Source organism: Myzus persicae, unplaced genomic scaffold (assembly GCF_001856785.1).
Source record: "Myzus persicae strain clone G006 unplaced genomic scaffold, MPER_G0061.0, whole genome shotgun sequence".
Lineage (NCBI taxonomy): Eukaryota > Metazoa > Arthropoda > Insecta > Hemiptera > Aphididae > Myzus > Myzus persicae.
This window is the reverse complement of record NW_019100478.1, coordinates 21,605-43,076: the sequence shown is the minus strand read 5'-3', so window position 1 is coordinate 43,076 and position 21,472 is coordinate 21,605. Positions and strand designations below refer to the sequence as shown.

Here is a 21,472-nt window from a genome sequence, read left to right as displayed (position 1 = left end):
TCGTAAGAATACAAATAAGTAATCCAGCATCATTTTGTTTGATAAAAATATGTTTTATAAATTTAGTTATTTTAAAATAATAGTAAAATACACAATGATATTGCTACAATTGTATGCAATTGGTGCTGTTTAAGCAAAAGCCCAGAATTCGCACCCGGATTTATTATATTATTTATCCATTTTAAATGATAGTGTAAGAATGTATGCACCGTCTGAAGGTTAGCTCCGCCACAAATATCCGACCCATTCATGAAATTATAAGTAAAACTGCATACTCCATAAAGCTTGTTTTTGCAAATCATTGGACCACCACTGTCTCCCGAACATATCATTGTAATCCGGCCAGCTCTTGAACACAGATATTCTTTCCAAGCTTTCTTAAATTGTAAACTATTTAAAAAAAATTTATAAATAGTAAATAATAACTAAATATTGTGTGTGTTTATTACTTGTCAATGTTTCGACAAGCTTTTTGACCATACGTGATTGTAGTGTTCATCAAACATCCCTCAAATCCCATCGCATTTTCACCATCTCTTGTCTTACCAAATCCAATACATGTACATGTTAATGATTTGTTACCTTTAAAATCCTTCGGATGGCCACCAATTTTCAAAAAATTTTTTAATTTTGGAAATGGTTTTGGTAGCTAAATAAAAATATTATATAATACTATATTCAAATTAGAGGGATATACTTGAATGTACAAATTAGATATTTTTGTACATTACATAATAATAAATTAAATAGTATACTATAAGTTATGAATTTATTAACATACAATTATTTTATAAAAAAATAAAATATTTTATTTCAAGACGATTTACAAAGCAGCAACTTATTCCTATAAATATATTACTGCAAATAAGGCATGCAAGGATAAGGGTAACCAGGATTTATCTATTATATTATATTTACCAGAATTTTTTACTGTGGTGAGAGGGTGGAACGTTAAAATAAATATTTATTNAAAAAGAAAATAGTGATGCAGCGTACTTGTAGTCTTATTTGCTATATACAGCTCACAACTCCTTATAATTTTCGTGGTTTGAAAATATGATGGCCTAATTGCCCGTATTGTTACATATTATATAGTATTATAGTAGGTATATAATATGTTGCGATACGAGTGATATTATATAATTTTAATATATTGCGCTTATTAAACGTTCTTTAAAACTAAAGGTATTCCCGTTAAATGTAAAATTATGTATTTATTGATTTAAATCAAAAATTTAATTTTTAATTTTTCCCATCATTTTAGTTGATGAATAAAATTAAAAAACCTCGGAAATTCAAGAAACAAGTTAACAATCGGTTGATTTTTTTTTAAATTTTTATATTAAGTACCTACACTAATTGCTATAAATAATTATTAATAAAATAATAAATAATAATAGTTATATTAAATGCATATTTTTACATTTTTGATGCATATTTTAGGGGTTTTAAGTGCATATTTTAGCGCTTATTATTGTGTTTTTAAGTGCTAAAGGTCCGGGGCTAGGTAAACTGAGTCCGAAGTACAATTTTTGTGGTAAACTGAGTTGAGTTTGAAAAGGGTATAGGTAAACTGAGTCCCGAATTTGTTTCCAAAAAGCACATTTTCCGTTATGTCCTTCTGTCCTTCAACTATAAAAATTGTCTTGTTTCGTTCACCTGTCATTAAATCCATTGTCTTAAACACTATTTAACAAACTATTTTTCGTAATAAATAATTTTAAGAACAGTAATTTTGAAGTTGAACACTTGAACTACAACCGGTGACGTGACTAGTTGTCATAGTCGGTATAATTGATGTATTATTTGATGATACGTTTTTTTGATAACCGATAAACGGATAATATAGTGTGATAATTTTAGTGCTCATTAGGTCTTTCCAATAACACCATCGGCAAATCGGTATCGAAAACCACTAATTGGTGACTATAGTCACTATACAGTATACAGTATAGTACTACAGTCTAAGGTCGGGACACACTATTCACACGCCACGTATTAACATGCCTTTACATACCATGCCGTGGTAAGACGTGTGAGACAGCGCTGAACACATTAATACAACGCGTGTGATAGCATCGTATGATAAAATAATTGGGTAACACACTTTACAACCTAATTTTTGTTAGTCAGTACCATTTTGTTGTCGAAAGAAGTAAGGTTTGCCACTGCATTATGGATTATTCATCAAGTTCATCTGACAGTGATTGGATAGAAGAAGTAGAAGAAACGGTTGTTGCAACATATATTTTGAATCAAACAGTCAAGAACCGCAGATTTTGGGTGCACCCTATTAACAAGGAAAGAAATGAAAAAGGTGTATTTACCAACTTATTTCCACAGTTAATAAATGACCCGGAAAAGTTTCATCAATACTTTCGTATGTCGTATGATCAATTTAGTTATTTACATAATTTGATAAAGGACGATATTAAAAAACAAAACACACAATTTCGAGCACCAGTANTTAGTGAAGAGAGCAAGGACGTATTTTGAAAGAATATACGCAAAGGCGCTTATTAAATTACTAAAAGATGTGTTTATTATTACGAAAACTACAATGTACTGTATCTTAAATGCTTAATTACTCTAGACTTATTACATAGATTTTCTGTGTAACAAATGAGGTTCTGCCTGAGTGCGTATAACTCTACGACTAACTGGGCGGCCGTGACCATGGAGCCTTCTGTGCAACGACCAGGGTAGGAATTGCTGGATAAGCAGATTCCAGCTCGAGCGTCCGTTCCCTTAGTCACGTACGCCAGTATACATATCATATTACTCTAATAAAACTACGTACTATGCTCCAATATAACACTTTATTACATACTACATTACTATTCTTTTTGCAAATTTTCAATTTTCATTCTTTAAATTTCATAACAGATCAATCCACTCTAATTTTTAAACGAACGGAGCTTAACGTGATCTACTGAGAGTACAGTTTGCTATGTTACACACTTGAAAGGCGGAGGCAAAACCTGCGGGTATGACGTCCTCTTAAATCCTGTACCTTTTTTATACTATCTACCAGGGGCGGACTGGGCCGGCGGGAAACCGGGAACTTTTCCGGTGGGCCGCTGTTCAAAAATAATTTGTTATTATTATATTACTTATTACTTAAAATAAAATAACCAATAGGTATAAATTCAAATGATGAATATTTTATATTTTCGTATTATCATTACGCGCGTGTATGAAAAATTGTTTGTTTACATTTGGTTTTTAAAAATAGATTTTAGGTTTTGGTTCGGCTGATACTCCATCAGGAGTTTGCGTATGATCAATAATTTGAATAATATATTATTTTAGTAATGCAAGAACATCTTTGCAATCAACCGCAAATAAGCATTAAAAATGTAAATACCTATCTATTACCTAAAATCATTATTTTTCCCTAGTATTTTTTTTAAATAATAGGTATGCAATATGAATATAATTTATTTCCAAAGGAAAAATGAGTTAAATCTAGTTATAACTAATAAAAGTTAATATACTACAATATAAGTGTCATAATATTTTATATTTTTACATAAGGTATTAAATATTATGTTATGATTAAATGACTTTTACCAATATATTATTTATTTGTGAAGTACTTCATTAATATTAAACAAAATTAAAATTACATATTGAAACTATTTGGTAAGTTTAGTTTAACAAATCTTAAGTTTCACACGAGTTCCGAACATAACAGTCCCAAAAACCCCTGGCTAATAAGCTCGTAGTTGATGCCATAAACAATTAATAAAAAAAAAAAAGCGGGTAAGTGGATGTCGCTCTGTTGTACAGTAGGTTACAAGTGGGTCACTGTTTAATGGATGGAATTAAATTTGAATTCAATGATACAATATCATTGTATAAGAAAAACGATTCTGAGCGGAGGCGGTATGTCAGTCTAGGTATATGAACATAAATATTTTTAAAAAAAATTGACTTATATAATAAATTCCAAATTAATCATATCAGAACATTCAATATCCACTAGGCATTTGGTAGTTAAATGCGTTATACATCAACAACAAACCGTATTTTGTAGATTTTTTGGTTACAGTATGAACTATTTATGAGAATCTTTGTTTTAAATTTTCAATCCTTAGTTATAAAAACTGAACATTTTATAATTTTTAATTACAGTGATTAATAATTTTCGAGATTTTGATAAATTTTGTCAAAATTCGAATTTTAAATGCTTATTAAAAAAAATTGTGCCTATGTATTTTAAATATTTTACAATTGCTATTGTAAAAATATATCAGGAGCCTTGTATTAAATTTTCAAGCTTTTTCGCCCAACAAATAAAATTTTATTGGTATTTATAGAAAAAAAAACTAAGAAAATTGAAAATTGACAATGTCCGTAAACATCTCAAAAAGAGTCAAATTATTTTCAAAATTTTATCGTGTTTAGAAAATGCTAATATCAACATTCAGTGAAATTTTCAAGTATCTACAGCCATTCGTTTTTTAATTACAACAAAAACAGAAAATCGTTACATGAGAAATCGAGTGAATATCAAATGTTGTAAAAATATGAATTTCAAAAGCTCATAAAAATTTAATTTGACTTTCTTCTAAAAAATTTTTTTTGATAAAGGTAGACAAACTTATGAGGAATCTTGTATTAATTTTTAAAATCTTAGATTTAAAATAAAATTTTTTATGAATTTCTAACCTAAAATAATTTCCAAATTTTCGTCGTTTTTACGTATTTTGTCAATATTTGAACTTTAAATGCTTATAAAAAAAAACTGTGACTAAGGATTTTTAATTTTTTTCATCTGCCTTAGAAACAATATACTAGGAGCCTTGAATTAAATTTTCAAGTTTTTTTAAATAACAAATAAAATTTTATTGATATTTATAGAAAAAAAAACTAAAAAAATTGAAAACTGACAATGTCCGTAAACAGTTCAAAAAGAGTCAAATTATTTTCAAAATTTTACCGTGTATAGAAAATGCAAATATAAACAACCTGTGAAAATATCATATATCTACGGTTATTTGTTTTAGAGTTACACCAAAAACCAAAATCGATTTTGCGTAAAAATCCCCGTCTTTCCTTAATTTTTCTTTTGTTTTTCACGTCGCTTTTGAAAACTACTGGGAAATTTTTACTTTTGACCCCCCGAGGTACCAACTAGATTCCCTTTCCAATCAGAAAAGTTGCTGTTGAAGAAAATCGAAGCAGTTTTACTGTCCTAAAAGGTGATGACAGACACAAAAAAAAATTTAAAAAAAATAAAAAAAACACACATCATTGTAAAATCAATACATTCATCGTTCCACCCAGAATCTAAAATCTTAAGTTGTTTTCTGGGAAAATTGAAAATGTGTAGAGGCTGCACTCCTCATTGAATAAAACGTTGGTATATTTAAGTTTTTACATTTTTTTGATGACGAGAAATGGCAAGGGCCGGGTCGAAATATAGATTTCCCGGGCCAAAATGTTGCCCCAGTCCGCCCCTGCTATCTACAATATAGGGTCGTTGGAAGTTAATCCTGGCTGTGTCATCGCTTGTAAGAGCGGATTTTCTCGATAGGTGGTCAAGTACAGTCAAACAGATATACTTTTTGTTTAAGAAAAAGTAAACTAAGCTTACTTTAATAATAGCTACGTCTGAAAACATAATATTCGTGTATGAGTACGATTTGGGCACGTACAGCTTGGCTGCATATTGATAAACCTTATTCAGTTTTGATCCCAGAAATACCTATATAGAAGTTGGAATATTATTTTCCATCTATTTAAATTCGTTTTGGTGAATGATTTAATGTATGGTTAGTTAATTACAATGGAAATACTACATAATTTGTATACTTACTTTTACATCTCCTACTTTATATCCATCAAAACAGTGAGCAGCGGTCAATACGTACAATTTTTTTACCATTGAACCCGTGCAATACCCTCTTGTGCCCCCACCTGTCATTTGAATTGTGACTACGTACGGATACTTTTTATCATCATATTGAACACCATTGTGTACTAAATTTCGGTTAGTGCAATGATTCAAACCTTCTCCAGATAAATATGCTACTTTAATTGCCAGTAATAAAATGATTATAATTTTCATCGTTTTTATATGTCAAAGATTGTTGTTGTACAAATATTATTAATATGAATGTATTACAGTTATTATAAATGTTTACACTACATGTGTTATCGTGGAAACCCAATTATTTTGTAAGCGTATATAAATTTACATTGAATAAATAATGATAATAATAATGATGATAACAGATAAACTCGAAAATGTTGAAATATAATGCAATTGATTCGTGCGTATTTACAAACAATTTTTTTATCTAATACTTAACATACTTTTTGTATTGATCATAATTATTAAAATGTTTAATAGGGATTTGATATTGCATGCATAAATGTATACCTATATTAAATGGATTTTTTTTACCAAATTCGGTATTAAATTTATTTATTTTAAATAAATTGTTTATTGTACTACGGGTAGAATAATTGTGGTTGAAACTGACGCTGTCAAGTTTATAAAAATTCAGATTTGTTAATAATTCTTTATCATGAGATTTCTTTAAATTAAAAATGCAATAAGTATTACAGTGAAACCTGACACCTATACCTACATATATAACGGACACTTCTCTTAACGGACAAAATGACCAGGTCTCGTCAAAAAGATAGGCATTTTAATGTATTTCGACCTGTCTATAACGGACACTAATATTTAATCCAACAATTTCATAACGGACAAAAATACATACATACATATTACGAAACATTTTAAAAATTGGTCAATGATGACACCAAGATACTTCACAGATTCTGCACCTCTTATACATGTGTATAGTTAAAATTACAGGTGTCCGTAGAATATACAGTATTTTGACATAATATCATCATGTATTTTAATGGGTTCATTTATGTCAAGACTTCAAATTTTTAATATGGAAAAAGATAGATAACATGTTTTATTATTAATTTCTAAGGAATTTGCATTAAACCAATTTTTTACCGATGTCCTAATTTTTGGTTCTTTGCGCATTAAATTAGTTTTATCTAAATTATGAATTAGAATAGTTGTGTCATCCGCAAAACTGCAATAAATAGAGCATTCAGTTTATAAATTAGATTAGCCATTTGTATATATAATGAATAGCAATAGTCCTAAGACAGTACCTTGCGGAACACCGTAATTTTAAAAGTTTTGAGGAACTCAGCACATCATTAATACGAACCTGTTGACAACGGTTTTCTAAGAAACTTTTTACTAAACTATTTGCAATTCCTAGGATTTCTTCTTTTTCTATTTGGACCCTTTGAAGTACCGATACTATTCACATTTCTAGGAGAAAAGATGCTGTTGAAGAAAATCGAAGCACTCTTACAGTCTTACTCTCCAAAAATAACGTGAAAACAGGAACAAAAAAACTTTAAAAAATAAATTGTAAAATCAATACATTCATCGCTCCGCCCGAAATCTTGAAGAAGTTAAAGTGTTAAAATTGAAATAACTTTAATTTTTTAACTCGTACACACCTAGGTTTGAATAACTACAAAATTTTAGGATATTTGAACGCCTGTGTCTATATATTACACAATATTATACAAAGATACCTACCTATGCTAGTATAAAAGTATATTTTTCATAATCACGCATCGTACGGGGTGATTACTGGTTAGGATATTGAGTTTACCACTCTGTGAGCATTTTTATTTTTTAGATACAACTATAATATAATGTAATATAAATATATAATAGAACAATGATTCATATATAACACTAAATTAATAGTATCCAGCAATGGCAACTTTGGATTTAAAAAAAATTACAAGTTCTAAATTAAAATTGTGACTTATGAGTAATCACTTATAACGAGTATTTATAAATTAAACTATTTAATAAATGTCTATTTCTCAGTAGGTACTTAAAAATAGGTTATAATTATAAAATAACCCTACGATCAGGGAGCAGAAAAACGACGACGACGAGCGGCGTTTGTATATTATTTGATCTCACGTAATTTATGCATTTGCTCTCAGAAATAATGTGTCTACACAGAGGTAGCATATTATTTTTCATGAAATTAAATTTTTATTTGAAGTATAAAAAATAAATTTAAGCACCAAAAAAATATGAAACCAATATTAATTACTTTAAACATCGACGCTTTCGGGCTTCGTCGGAATTCCTGATATTGTATGTGCACTGCGGAATAAATCAGAAATACGACTGAACTTAAGTCTTAAAATATTGAGATTTATTATGAAAAAAAAAACCGTACGGATCGCTTCATGTTTCTTGTTCATGTTTGCAGCTTTGCTAACTGAAATTTTAGATCGATTGCGTCTTTGCAACTACTTCGACAATCAAAACGGATTGCATTATAATTTATACTACGTCAATATGATAAAACCATGGATAGATATAATATTACAAATTTGTATATCAAAGAGGTCCGTTTTTGAGATTAGATCATTAAGATAATGAAATGAATGGGTATAACATTAACCAAAATAATTTATAATTTTAAAATTTAAATTACGACAATATATAAAGTACCTATTATTTTAATTTTTAATTTAATAATTATCTAAGAATTCTAACACTTCCTGAACTTGCTTCTTGCTACTTTAAAAAATTCCACAGGGACACACAAAACCATCCTAATCCTCTAATATCTTATCTCCATAATCCCTCTAACCCTATTAACCCATTACGTCGACTCAAAAGAAACTGGGCTAGAGACCTTCTCTAACTCATCTTAGCACAAATTAGTTTCCAATTCTATTTTTCTTTCTCTTTTTGAAGTGGTGTCAATGGGCTCCTTCTTCATGCACGATATTCATGCGTTGTAACTTATTGTTCAGACATTTTTACTTATTGTATTATGTATACAGATTGTAATATTTTCTTAATAAAAAAAAAAAAATTTAATAATTAATAAAGGTGGTGTTTAAATATTTGAAGCACAAGCATATTTTTTTGAGTTATTAAACAAAAATCGTATAATAAATAAATGTGATTACCTACTACTTTTTAGATTTAACATAGAGATATTCAGTGCCTAATGCATCACATTTATCGTAAACCGACCATTCCAATTAAAGTTTGTAAAATTCCGAGTTTTTTCTCCGAATACTGTCTAGCATGAAATTAATAATTACTATTTTGAGTGCATTGGTTAGGTATGTATAAGCTATTTGAGAAAATTTAAAATTTAAAATTTCCTTATTTAATTTCCGATGGATATTCAATAATCATCAGAGTGACTTTCCCAGCTTTATAAAATAATTTGATGTTTATTGCAATGTACGACGGCGTCGCTTTAATTCAAGGTTCAAGCACAAGCAGACGGCATAGTAATATTCAAATATTACTTAACATTTAAATAAACTAAATTAAAAAAATTGTTGAATTTGTCGGGACATAAAAACTCCCATGTACTGTACTACTGTAGTATGACTATTATGTACAACACTATTTATATCTATTTAATTGTATAAATTCTAAATTAAACCATATAATGTATGTCTATTTCAAGTACTTAAAAATAAGTTATAATTATTAAATTACCCTACGATCTGGGAGCAGAAAAACGACGACGATGATCTTAAGGGGGGTTCACACTTACACCGTGTCATGTCGTGTCGTGTTGTATCTAGTTTTATGATCGTGTGATCACATTTATCACGATCATCATCGTTTCGTGGGTTTTATACCAAAATGCAATACCAACGATACCAAAATTATTATCGATTCCAGTGATAACATTTTAAATTTAAAAATAAATTTAAAATAATTATCACATCAATATTATTTCATTATTCAAGTACTCACATTAAATTTTAATTATAGGTTATTTTAAATTGTATCATTATTTTTTTAGTTATCATCATGATTAAAGATAAACTGGTTACACAACTGATACGTAAAATAATACGAATTTGTGGCCCTTTCTGTTATGTTCACTTTAGGCATAGAACTTCTATATATAGTGTTACACTATAGAAGCGACACTCACCCTTTCACTTTTATTTTCTTCATTTCGGAGCGACAAGAATGATGTTGTAAGCTTGGCGGTAAGGCATGATGTTACGAACACTTTTATCATCAAAATGCATTGCTCGAGATCAGCCCTCCAATTTTTTTAAAAAAAAAGTACCTGCATATTTCCACTCACTAAGATTTGTATAACCCCCCTTCCACGAAATAGATGAAGTTGATAATTTATTTAATATATTTAATTCTCGAATGAAAATAAAGCCACAAGAAGACGACGATGAATCAGAACCTAAGAGGGCAAATCGATTTTGCTTACCTTTTAAAAATGCTGAATATCAAATTAATTTCTTATTAAAAATATAAATGTACCAAAATTTAATACAACAACAAAGCAATGGCACAACATTAAGAAAAGCTACAACATTAAATCTCTGACAGGTTGGATGATTTCAATAGCAGGATTAATTAAATTACATAATATATTATCAAAAGAATATGATGAAGAGATTGAACCAAGATTGTTTTGAAAATTTATTTGGTACTATGCGAATTCAGAATAGTAACTGTCTAAACCCCACAACTATTCAGTTACAGCTCACCTTCAAAAAATTATTTTCATTAAGCTATTTTGAATATAATGGAGATGCAAATTGTTTGGAAGACATAGACCAAGTACTGAGTACTTTAAATTAAATAACAGCTGAAGATTTAAAAACAATATTCCCTGAAAACCAAAAGGTAATTCGAATTAATTCGTTACCCATTGATACTACCAATTATAGATCATAAGAATTGCCAGAAATAAATGCTTTTACATATATATCTGGTTATTTAATAATGAAGTAATGCATTCTTGTGAAACGTGTATAAGATATGGCAGATCTACCACAAAGTTATCTGATGAACTTTTTTACACACACTTCAAATCACATCAACACAGCTCTATGTCTATGTTTTCATCGTTAAAGGTTCCAGATTGTAATTTTTACCAATATATTTTTGAATTAGACAATATATTTACAAATCGATTTCCTACTTAAGCACCATCACCAAAAGTTGGGAAAAAACTTAAAACTTTAATGTTAAATGTATACTTTGAACATCCATGTGAACGATTCCCCCATGACTATTTGTTAAGTTTATATATAAGATTTAGAATTTATACTATTTTGACCAAAACTAACCGTAATTTCCGAATACCTCGCATGAAAAATAGAAAATTGCAGATTTTATGTTATTTATAAATATTGTTATGTATATATTTTGTTACATTGTCTAATAGAAGGTAGATAATTCATATTCATTATCAATGATATTAAATAATTATGCATTTTAATTCATATCCGAAAAACAAACTACATACAAATTTATTGAATAAATATCTTAAAAATATATTAGCCATCATAAATTCAATATTCGTATCATATAAAATAAAAAATCGAAAAAAATTAATGTTATATATCAAAAAAATCTTATCACATATTTATTGTATGATTAGTCCACGGACCAAGATATACTCCGTTTCCAGTCCTGAATATCTTGGTCCGTGTCTTTGGTATAACAGCGGTTACACAATGACCAACTTGAGGTGGTGTTGCATAGCAAGTCGAGGGATATTTTCGATTTGCGGGTATTATTTATTAATAACAAAAGATTATATTATCTATGTGGCCAACATACACGTCTGTCGATTTTCGTACTCAATCACGGGTACGTCTCGTTTTTTTGAGCTCCTAAGTCCAAAAGTGTTTTTGTATTTGCTGTTATTTGCTGTTATTTGTTTTGATATTGTACACGATATTTACCGAAATATTGTCTTTAAAAATAAAAAAATTAATTGATTTATAGTTTATACTGTGTAATAATGTAAATTTTACAGCACTAGAGAGTAGTAAAAGTGAATTTGAAGTATTCCTACTGACTATAGGTACAGGTAATGTAACAATGTCACATACTTCTACCAGTATATTTATTTAGGATTAATTTTCAGTTTTTCTTGGCAATTGAGTGTACTAATTACACAAGTACAATATAAAAAAAAAATTAATACTGCTTAGATTATTTAAAACCAGCGTACGTAATTTGTTTTGTAATCTTCTGTGTACCTATGCATTTTTGTTCATTCATCAACTAAATAATGATAAATAAAATATGTATATGTTAACTTCTCGTTAACAAACGAATAAAATATCACGCGTACTTCGTTTAATTAACTGTCTCGTTTATTAAAAAAACACCTACGTATAAAATAAACATTGAAAAACAATGACAGAGTAAAGCGAGTAAGGCTAGAAGTCCTCACTCTTCAGCTCACTATCCTCGCACCATAGATAAGTATAATATCCTCGCACACAGCTACGCACTCACTAACTACTCATGACCGCCACTCGGCCATACCTCACTGCATGATGGCGGGGTTGGGTCCCGCGTTAACAAGTCCTACCCGCCATCTGGTGGAGTTTACAAGCGACCATCCTGGCGGTCTGTCGTCCTCGACAGATGTCGTTGCATATATTCATATAACAATATTTTATAACAAAAATTTAGAATCATCACAAAGAAGTACTTAATAATACTTAACATCACAGCTGTAACAGCATAATACATAAATATAAAAAAAAAATTTAATAATATAATTATAACAGATAACAAACAAACAAAAAAAATATATAAGTCAATGCTTGACAAGATACATAACACAATCAAAATATAAACCAACACTTCAACATAATATAGTTAACTCATTAACAAACATAACATAATATAAATATTAATAGTTACACATTAAGAACTTGATTACAATAGGATAATTCAATTTACCATGTATAGTCCCTCATCCAGTCCGGCTTACGTACCACACGCTGCGAACGCCTATCATCAGGTGCATGAGAGCAAGACTGTTGTGACTCGGGTTCTGGTAGGTCCTCTTTGTTAGGCAGCTCAGTTCTCGGCTCACCCAGTTCTTCTTCCTCTTTATCAACGGCAGGTAATCCGGATCCAGATCCACTCAGCTCCTCTTCTGCTTCATCGTCTGCCGGCAACCTCCACGATTTCAGCTGAGACACGTGAGCCGTGGTCGCAAACCGACTTCCTTTGGTCGTATCCAGCTCAGTCACCCTGTAAACATCCGACGACAGCACTTCCGTCACCACCAACGGTCCTCTATATCTGTCTTGCATCTTCGTCGACTCCCCAGTGCAGTTAGGCGCTCTCCTCATGACTACTACCTCCCCCACAGAGTAGTGTATATTGTTGTGACGGTGTAAGTCGTAAGCCGCCTTCCTCTTCGTTTTCTCCAACTCCATATTGGTCCGGACAAGAGCCTGAAGTTTTTCAGGTGGTGTCCAGTCATCCTTGGTAGTTGACAAAACAAGCAGAGCTCCTTGCTCAAACCTGGGACGATACCCGTGAAGCATCTCGAATGGAGTCTTACCCGTTACCTTGGTCTCGCTGTTGTTGAGCAAACGTTGGACTTCTGGGAGCATTTTAGCCCTCTCACAGCCAGCTCCTCCCATGGTCATCAACGTAGCCATGACTACACTATGGGTACGCTCCACCTGACCATTAGCTTGAGGATGTCGTGATGACGTCCACACCAACTTAATCCCCAGGGCAGCACAAAAGTCCTCGAATGCCCCCGAAGTGTAGCACGTACCACGGTCGGTGATTAAACGTCCTGGCAACCCATATTCCTTTACAAAATGCCGTATACTTTTAATAAGAGACTCAGACTTGGTGTCGGGCACCGCATACAAAGTTACATATTTGGTCAGGTTGTCCACCATGACCAAAATGTACCGAAGTCCACCTGGTGCAGTTATGAAGGGCCCAACATGGTCTATATGAACCGTCTCAAAGGGCCGTTTCCCAACAGGTATGGGATGCAGTAATCCCGGACGTTTACCTCTGGGCACGCGGGTCAGCAAACACTCAAAACACGACCGGATGTGCAGCTTCACATATCTCTTCATGTCGGGAAACCAGAAGTCCTGCAACACGTTCGCCATCGTGCGGTCTACTGCCGGATGTCCACTCAAGTCATGTGCTGTTACCACCAGACTTTTCCTCATCGATTTTGGCATGACAAACAATAGTTTATCCCGGAAGCGACGATACAGAAACTGATCCTTTACCACATAAGACAATCCTAATCCTTCTTCAGGACACTCTTCGACCATCCTCTTGATATGTGCCACATCACCGTCAGCCGTTTGACACATCATCACTCGTTCTTCCAATGTTATTAGTACACACACAGTCTGTCGCTCTGTCAGTGCTTCATCAAGCGACTCTTCGCCTTCTACTGGAGCTCTCGACAAGGCATCTACATGAGCCATACGCACTCCAGGTCTATACTTTACTTCAAAGTCATACTCCTGCAGTGCGTCATACCACCGTGCAACTTGCGCATTCACACTCTTACTACTATTCAAGTAAGTAAGGGCTTGGCAATCGGTGAATACAGTAAACTTGATGCCCAAAAGAAATTGCCTTAATTTGTTGACCGACCATACCACACACAACAACTCCAGTTTGCTGGAGTGGTATCGCGTTTCAGCATCACTCGTTTTCCTGCTCGCACAGTACACTAATTTGAGCGGGTCGCCTTCCACCGATGACTGTAACAGCATGGCTCCAAGGCCCAACGTGCTCGCGTCGGTATGAAGCTTGGTACAAGCAGCTTCCTTCCGAAACATAGTTTGTACCGTGTCACTGGTCAGGTTCCGACGTAACGAGTCGAACGCTATCTGTTGCTCTTCAGCCCACTTGAACACCCGTTCACCACGCATCAGGCGGGTCAACGGCTCAGCAACTACAGCATACCTTTCAACGAACCGTCTGAAAAACCCCGTAAGCCCCAAAAATCTCCGGACTTCATGTACGTCTTTAGGAACAGGGTACTCCTCTATAGCACGTACCTTTTCCGTACCCGGCCGTATTTCACCATCTTCGATGACAAATCCTAGGAAATGAATCCGCTTGGCGCCAAACGAGCACTTTGACGGCTTTAACGTAAGCCGCGCTTCGCGTATCTTCCCTAGTACAGCTCGCAAATTCGTCAACATCTCCGCCCAGTTTTTCCCGTCGACGACCATGTCATCCAGGTAATTCCTTACGTGGAGTCCTTGGAGTGGACTCAACATTCGCTGCATAAGGCGGGTAAACTCGGCGACGGCACCCGACAGCCCAAACGTCATTCTATTAAACTCACCAGTTGTATCCGCGGTGATGAAAGCCGTTTTTTCGGAAGCTTCTTTCGTCAACGGGATTTGCAAGTATCCGCTCGCCAAATCGAGTTGGGTGAAAAGTCGACTATCAGCCAACGACTCTAACTGCTCCATCATGTCGGGCAGTGGGTAGTGCTGTCGTATCGTCTGTTTATTCAGGCGGCGGTAGTCGACGCACAATCTGTTTTTGCCCGCTTGCTTGACGAGCAATACGGGACTAGCATACGGCGAAGTAGTCTCGCTCACCACGCCGCACCTTTTCCAGTCGGAGACTATTCGGTGAATTTCCTCACGGTCCGCTTGCGTCGTCTTGTAAGGTCGACACACGACCGGCAAACTACCAGGTACCTCTCGAATATCAACGTTCATCAATGGCGTACAGCCGAGTTCTTCCAGGTTCTTGGCGAAACAGCACCGGTACTCGTTGACGAGGGTTAGAAGGTTCTGTCGTTCCTCTGGAGTGGCTTCCGCGTTGACAAATTCGAAGTCGCTCAATTCCAACATCTGCCGAACAGGCGGATCGTGGTCAACCTCCACAACGTGTAAGTAGTCAGCCTCTTCAGCGTGACTAGTAACTCCGACCGCCATACTGTCCGTACTCGCCTCCGCGTTATAAAGATATAGGTGTCCGTGAGCCTTATGGTAGGCCACCGACGGGTGGTCCAACCACGTCCGTCCGACAATCATATCCGGAGTTTGGACCGCGTCCGGCACTACAAGCAACAACACCTCACCCGGATTAACGCCGTCAAGTATCACATTTGCTTCTACCTCACCAATGGCGCTCACCGACGGCACCGTCGTACTTCCGATCTTGTAAAGCGGACGCATGGAGGGTCTCACATGTAAGCCACACCGTATAGCTGCGCTCGCCTTAATGAGCGAATGATGACTCCCAGTATCCAGTAACACTCCTATTTCCACATCATTTACAAGACCGACTTTCTTGTAGGGATGACTAGACGTCACGGGTCTCGCTTCGGCGAAGTTGGTCTGATCTCTCTCCGGGCAATTAGGTCGAATGTGTCCCTCAACGCCACATCCAAAACACACGGGTTTGCGACTAGCTTTATCCGGACAATCACGCGACAAATGACCGGGTTTCTTGCATACCCAACAGTTGGAGAAGGACGCCTCGCTATTCGATGTACTCGTATCCACGACAGTCTTATCAGACTTTTTCCATCTATTTGGACTTGCCTTCTCTTCCGTCTTCTTCTTCGGCAGCTGACGGACAGGCGTTCCTTTCGTGTTTTGCGGAGTAACATATTTCGGCGTAATTTCCGACGCATGTAAGGAAGACATGCGTTCCCAATTTAACAGATCACCGAGCAGCTCTTCCTCGTCGGCGTGTGTTCGCCCGACAGCGTACAGGGCCATTTCCCTGGATCTCAGTCCACGCAGGACGTAATCTTTGGATACTCCAAAACTATGACCGATACTTCGGCACATACGGAGCTTGGGCTGCATATACGAAATTAGTGTCTCGTTAACCCCTTGCTTCCGCGCACGCATCTCGTCTTCACGGTCGGCGGCACACGCGTCACGCACGAACACAAGTCGGAACTTCCGCTCCAATTCGCGCCAATCGGAAAAATCACGGCCCGTAAACCAATCTTTGGCCGGACCGGTTAAATGCATACGGACGTATTGCAAAACGTATTCGAATGGCCATCGATTTAAGGTCGTCATACCTTTAATCTCCTCCAACCAATCTTCCGCTTGCAGCGGGGACTCGGCCCCAGTGAACGAGGTCTTCGCCCGGCTCAAGTCGGGGACAACTCTGTACTCCGGACGCATCGACGGAGTCGTCACAGCAACAGACGCGACTACTGGCTCAGGGTCCTTCCCGACATTAATTATTTTTCGGAGCGATTCAACTTCAGCTTGCAACAATAACGACTGATCACTCTGTTGCTTGAGCTGCGCAACGAGATTAACCAACTCCAGGTACGACGGGGCTTTAATAGCCGCTGGTTCATCAGGTCTATTGTCAGCCATGTTAGTTATCAGTTCACAACAAAACAACGAGATGATTGATAAGAATACTTTCAGACATCAAGTTATCAATCGCTAACCAGGTATCGTTATCACGGTATTCGGTCACGAGCATGGAACACAATATTTGTTCGCTAGGTGCGACAGGAACAAGCTAACCTCAAATTCGCGCGTAACTTTGAACGGTAGCCAAAAACCCGTGGCTAGACGGTTGCTATTTGAATTTCGGAGATACAAAGCACCCTACGCTTTCTAAATTCCGTTTTCATGCACTTCACTCGTCGGTACCGCACACCGAAACGGATTCGTGATCACGCGCGTCACAGTGATTCACACTAATAAAAATGGCGTACGGCCACGAACGACAAAAACGCACTACGTTCTTTACGGAACAAATCCCACTTCTGAATAATAAGTATGTTAACTTCTCGTTAACAAACGAATAAAATATCACGCGTACTTCGTTTAATTAACTGTCTCGTTTATTAAAAAAACACCTACGTATAAAATAAACATTGAAAAACAATGACAGAGTAAAGCGAGTAAGGATAAAAGTCCTCACTATTTAGCTCACTATCCTCGCACACAGCTACGCACTCACTAACTACTCATGACCGCCACTCGGCCATACGCCCATACCTCACTGCATGATGGCGGGGTTGGGTCCCGCGTTAACAAGTCCTACCCGCCATCTGGTGGAGTTTACATATAGTTTTTGTTTTTCTTACATTCTGTACTTAGATAAATGGTAAAAATGCAATTTCTTAAAAAAAATCGGTTTGATTGTTTGTCGGTTAGATTGTTTGAATATAATAAAATATTAAAAATTTGAACGAACAGTGTTGCACGATATAAAGAAAAAAAAGGGAAATTCCTGGTACGTGGCAGCACGTTTAAAATCTAGAAATGTCGGACGTAGTTTTATCATCTCCCATGTGGCGACGGTTGTCCCACAATACTGTTCCCCAACTACCAACTGTCGCGGGGAAGTCAGTTCGCCTACAGATGCCGTCGCGGTTACACACACACGACCCCCGCTCTATCCGACGCACGGTCCGTCTCGACGCTCGTCGTTTTTAACAATTATATCAAATAGTTTTTGTAACGAATCCTAACTCCAAATTTTGTATTATTTTTTTGTAACATACGCTTTGTTAGTTTTTGCCAAAGCGCAAAGCCTTTTTTTATGTCTATGTCGAGTTAATAAATAAAAAGAACAAATATATTCTTGTCGTCAATTTAAGTTCCGCTCCTAACCTCAAAACCTATTTTCCGGGTGAGTTCAACTACTTAAATTGCCGCACCCATAAGAGCCCATGTTAAATGAAATAAGATTCCGTTCCGTTTGTTCTGTGATAATCATGATTTAAGATAGACGGGTGTATCACCAGCTGAACTGCTGAAGTCATGTGCTCCACAATGCCTGCAGACCGGCGGTAAAATCACGACTTTCCAACTTGATTTTTGTCGGGCCTGCATATTTCAGCTCATTAAAAACTATTGATGCATCCAGTTGGCGGAGGATAGTGACCGGATCTCGAATTCGAACGAAATATTATTGTGAATCCACTGCGATATTCTTTTTGGGCATGTATATTAATGTATTATAAGAGCATTATGGTTTAAACTATAGAATGGAATACATTATTCCACAGTGTTCGTTGTAACAATAATACTAAAATAATATAATTTAAAGTAGAAGAATTGTATTTTGATCATCCAAATTGGGTTTATCTTTGTGTGTGAAAGACGATCTATGCGTTGATGCAAAAAAAAAATTTGAAATTTTTAATATTTTTTTCACTTTTGAATTGCGGTGACAATTTATTTATATTAGCACTATATCATCCATTGAGGGTTCGGACACACCGCACCATCAAGTTGGTGGCACCAACACGTTCTTTTGTTCTGCGAGCCACTTTTCATAAGATCAGATTAAGATCAGAAATTACGATTAATAAATGCACACCTTTTAAGTCATTTGTTTACTTAAAAGAAATTTGTTGTATATACATTATAACCTAAATTGTTGTATAACTGCATTAGTCCTAAGTCGGTATGAAAATGTGTTTTTGTAGGAGAATCCATTAACATGGTATCAAATATTTAGGAAAGGAATATTTAATATTTATAGAATATAATGAAACAAATACACTTTACCACCCCCCTCACAATTTTCGATTTTTTTTTTTGAACTTACTTATATTAGCTATTTAAGAACGATGGTGCAATCAGAATTTGTCGGTCGGACTTAGTTTCGAAGTTATGGGCTTTGGAAGTTAGCAATTTTGCGTTTTTTACACATGAGCGCAACGCTGCGTTTATCACGTCTTTTACGATTCTTTTAATCTTTTTTCTTGAAACTTGAGTATATTAATGAGTTAAGAACGATGGTGCTGTCAGAAATTATCGATCGGACATCGTTTCAAAGAAGTCAATTTTGAAATTTGAAATTTTGTGTATTTACGCATTTAATTATAAATATGATTTTAGATAATATGTTAATTTTAAATACGATTTTAAATAATTTGATATTATTATGGAAATTGATATTGATATACAATTAAAATAATATAAATATCCTTCGACTTGCTATGCAACACAATCTTAAGTAGGTCACAGGGTAAGTTATGTCGTTTAGTATGTGCGAGATTACACGTTTTGCGGCACTCGTTGCTACGCTCCTCGGCGCCATCGCTCCGCTCCGCAAATCAAAAATATCCCTCGACTTGCTATGCGACACCACCTCAAGTAGGTCACAGGGTAAGTTATGTCGTAGAATGAAATACACATGTTTCCCCAAAAAATAATTCAAAAATTTGTTATAAGAGCGGTAAAATAGAGCGCCGTGAGCATGAGTAAAACACCGAAAATCTTGAACTCCGTAAGTTAATATCTTCAAAACTAATGAACACAGAACAACTGTAACTAACAACAACAACCTAGGCACTAGGCGTATAAATAAGTTAATTAAATATATAATTTTTAAGTTATATAATATAACCATAACTAAAATTCTGACTGCACCATCGTTCTTAACTACGCAAGTTTCAAGAAAAAAAAGAAAATAATCTTAAAAGACGCGGCATTGTGCTCATCAAAATTGCTAACTTCCAGAGCCCATAACTTCGAAACTAAGTCCGACCGACAAATTCTGATTGCACCATCGTTCTTAAATAGCTAATATAAGTAAGTTCAAAAAAAAAAAAATCGAAAATTGTGAGGGGGTGGTAAACTGCACTTTAGCCAATATTTGTTTCTCCTATTACCTCAGTTTTAATATTGTCAAATAAATTAATCAAATGCCAAATACTCTATGATACATCACATTTCACTTGTTTTATGTTCTCAACGTATTATAGCCCCCATATGTATATGATATACATATTTTTTAAGTTTTGTTGTATATGGGGCAACACTGTTGCTGTCATAACCTTATTAGTAGACATAGTCAGTAATTTAGTTATCGGTTAGACGTTTTATCTTGATGTCCACATGTTTAAAAGAAGTAATATAATATAAGCCGTTGTAATAATGTAACTAATGTAACATGAATAAACATAATATGAATAAAGTATAAACATAACATGGCGCAGTCGAATGGATCAATAGTACCAGCCCCAGCTCCGCTAGACATCAATGACTCAGGTATAGTAATCAATAATATTAAATTATTTAAAAGCAAGTTTGATCTGTACCTGAGAGCTAATGAGCTGGATGCCAAAACGGATTGCCTTAAGGTTGCGGTACTGTTGAGTGTCATAGGTGACGACACATATGAGTTAGAAACATTAAACGCGACGAGCTCAGCAGCAACTGTTGAGACTATATTTAAAACGCTCCAGGGGTATTTTGAACCCAAATATAATGTAATAATTGAACAGTTTAATTTCTTTCAAAGGAATCAAGAAGAATTCGAAACATTTGATAAGTTCTTGAGGGACATTAAAACAATTGCAAAACGTTGCAATTTTGGTGATCTGGAGAATACCATGGTAAAAGTACGCATTGTTCTGGGAGTTAAAAACAGAGCACTGTAGGAAAGATTACTAAGAGCACCTGACTTGACCTTAAATCAAACTGTTGAGCATTGCAAGTCAGCAGAATTGGCAAAACAACAGCAAGAAGTACTCGACAGAAGTGATGAAGTGGATGTTCATATGACCAACACTGGTAACATTGTCTAAATCAGTGAAAAATAATAGTAGGTGGCATGATTTTTCAAAAAAAGATAGAACTAGTAGCAGTTCTATTGATGTTGAAT

At 34.8% G+C, this 21,472-nt stretch overlaps 1 protein-coding gene across 1 annotated transcript; it reads right to left on the bottom strand.

Moving 5' to 3' along the window:
- Positions 1 to 71: 71 nt before the first annotated feature.
- Positions 72 to 6,076, bottom strand: LOC111026892 (snake venom serine protease KN2-like). The gene is made up of 3 exons (XM_022305074.1): positions 5,825 to 6,076; positions 450 to 649; positions 72 to 390 (listed from the first exon to the last, which is right to left on the bottom strand). The coding sequence occupies exons 1-3, from the start codon at positions 6,074 to 6,076 to the stop codon at positions 72 to 74; spliced, it is 771 nt and encodes a 256-aa protein (XP_022160766.1).
- Between the last annotated feature and the right edge of the window lie 15,396 nt (positions 6,077 to 21,472).

Excerpts from the sequence above, each read along its gene's own strand:
- LOC111026892 (XM_022305074.1), bottom strand. The coding sequence starts at position 6,076 with ATGAAAATTATAATCATTTTATTACTGGCAATTAAAGTAGCATATTTA. Across the intron at positions 650-5,824 it reads ATAAAGTAGGAGATGTAAAA|CTACCAAAACCATTTCCAAA; the intron begins GTAAGTATACAA and ends ATTTTTATTTAG. Across the intron at positions 391-449 it reads GCTTGTCGAAACATTGACAA|TTTACAATTTAAGAAAGCTT; the intron begins GTAATAAACACA and ends TTTTTTAAATAG.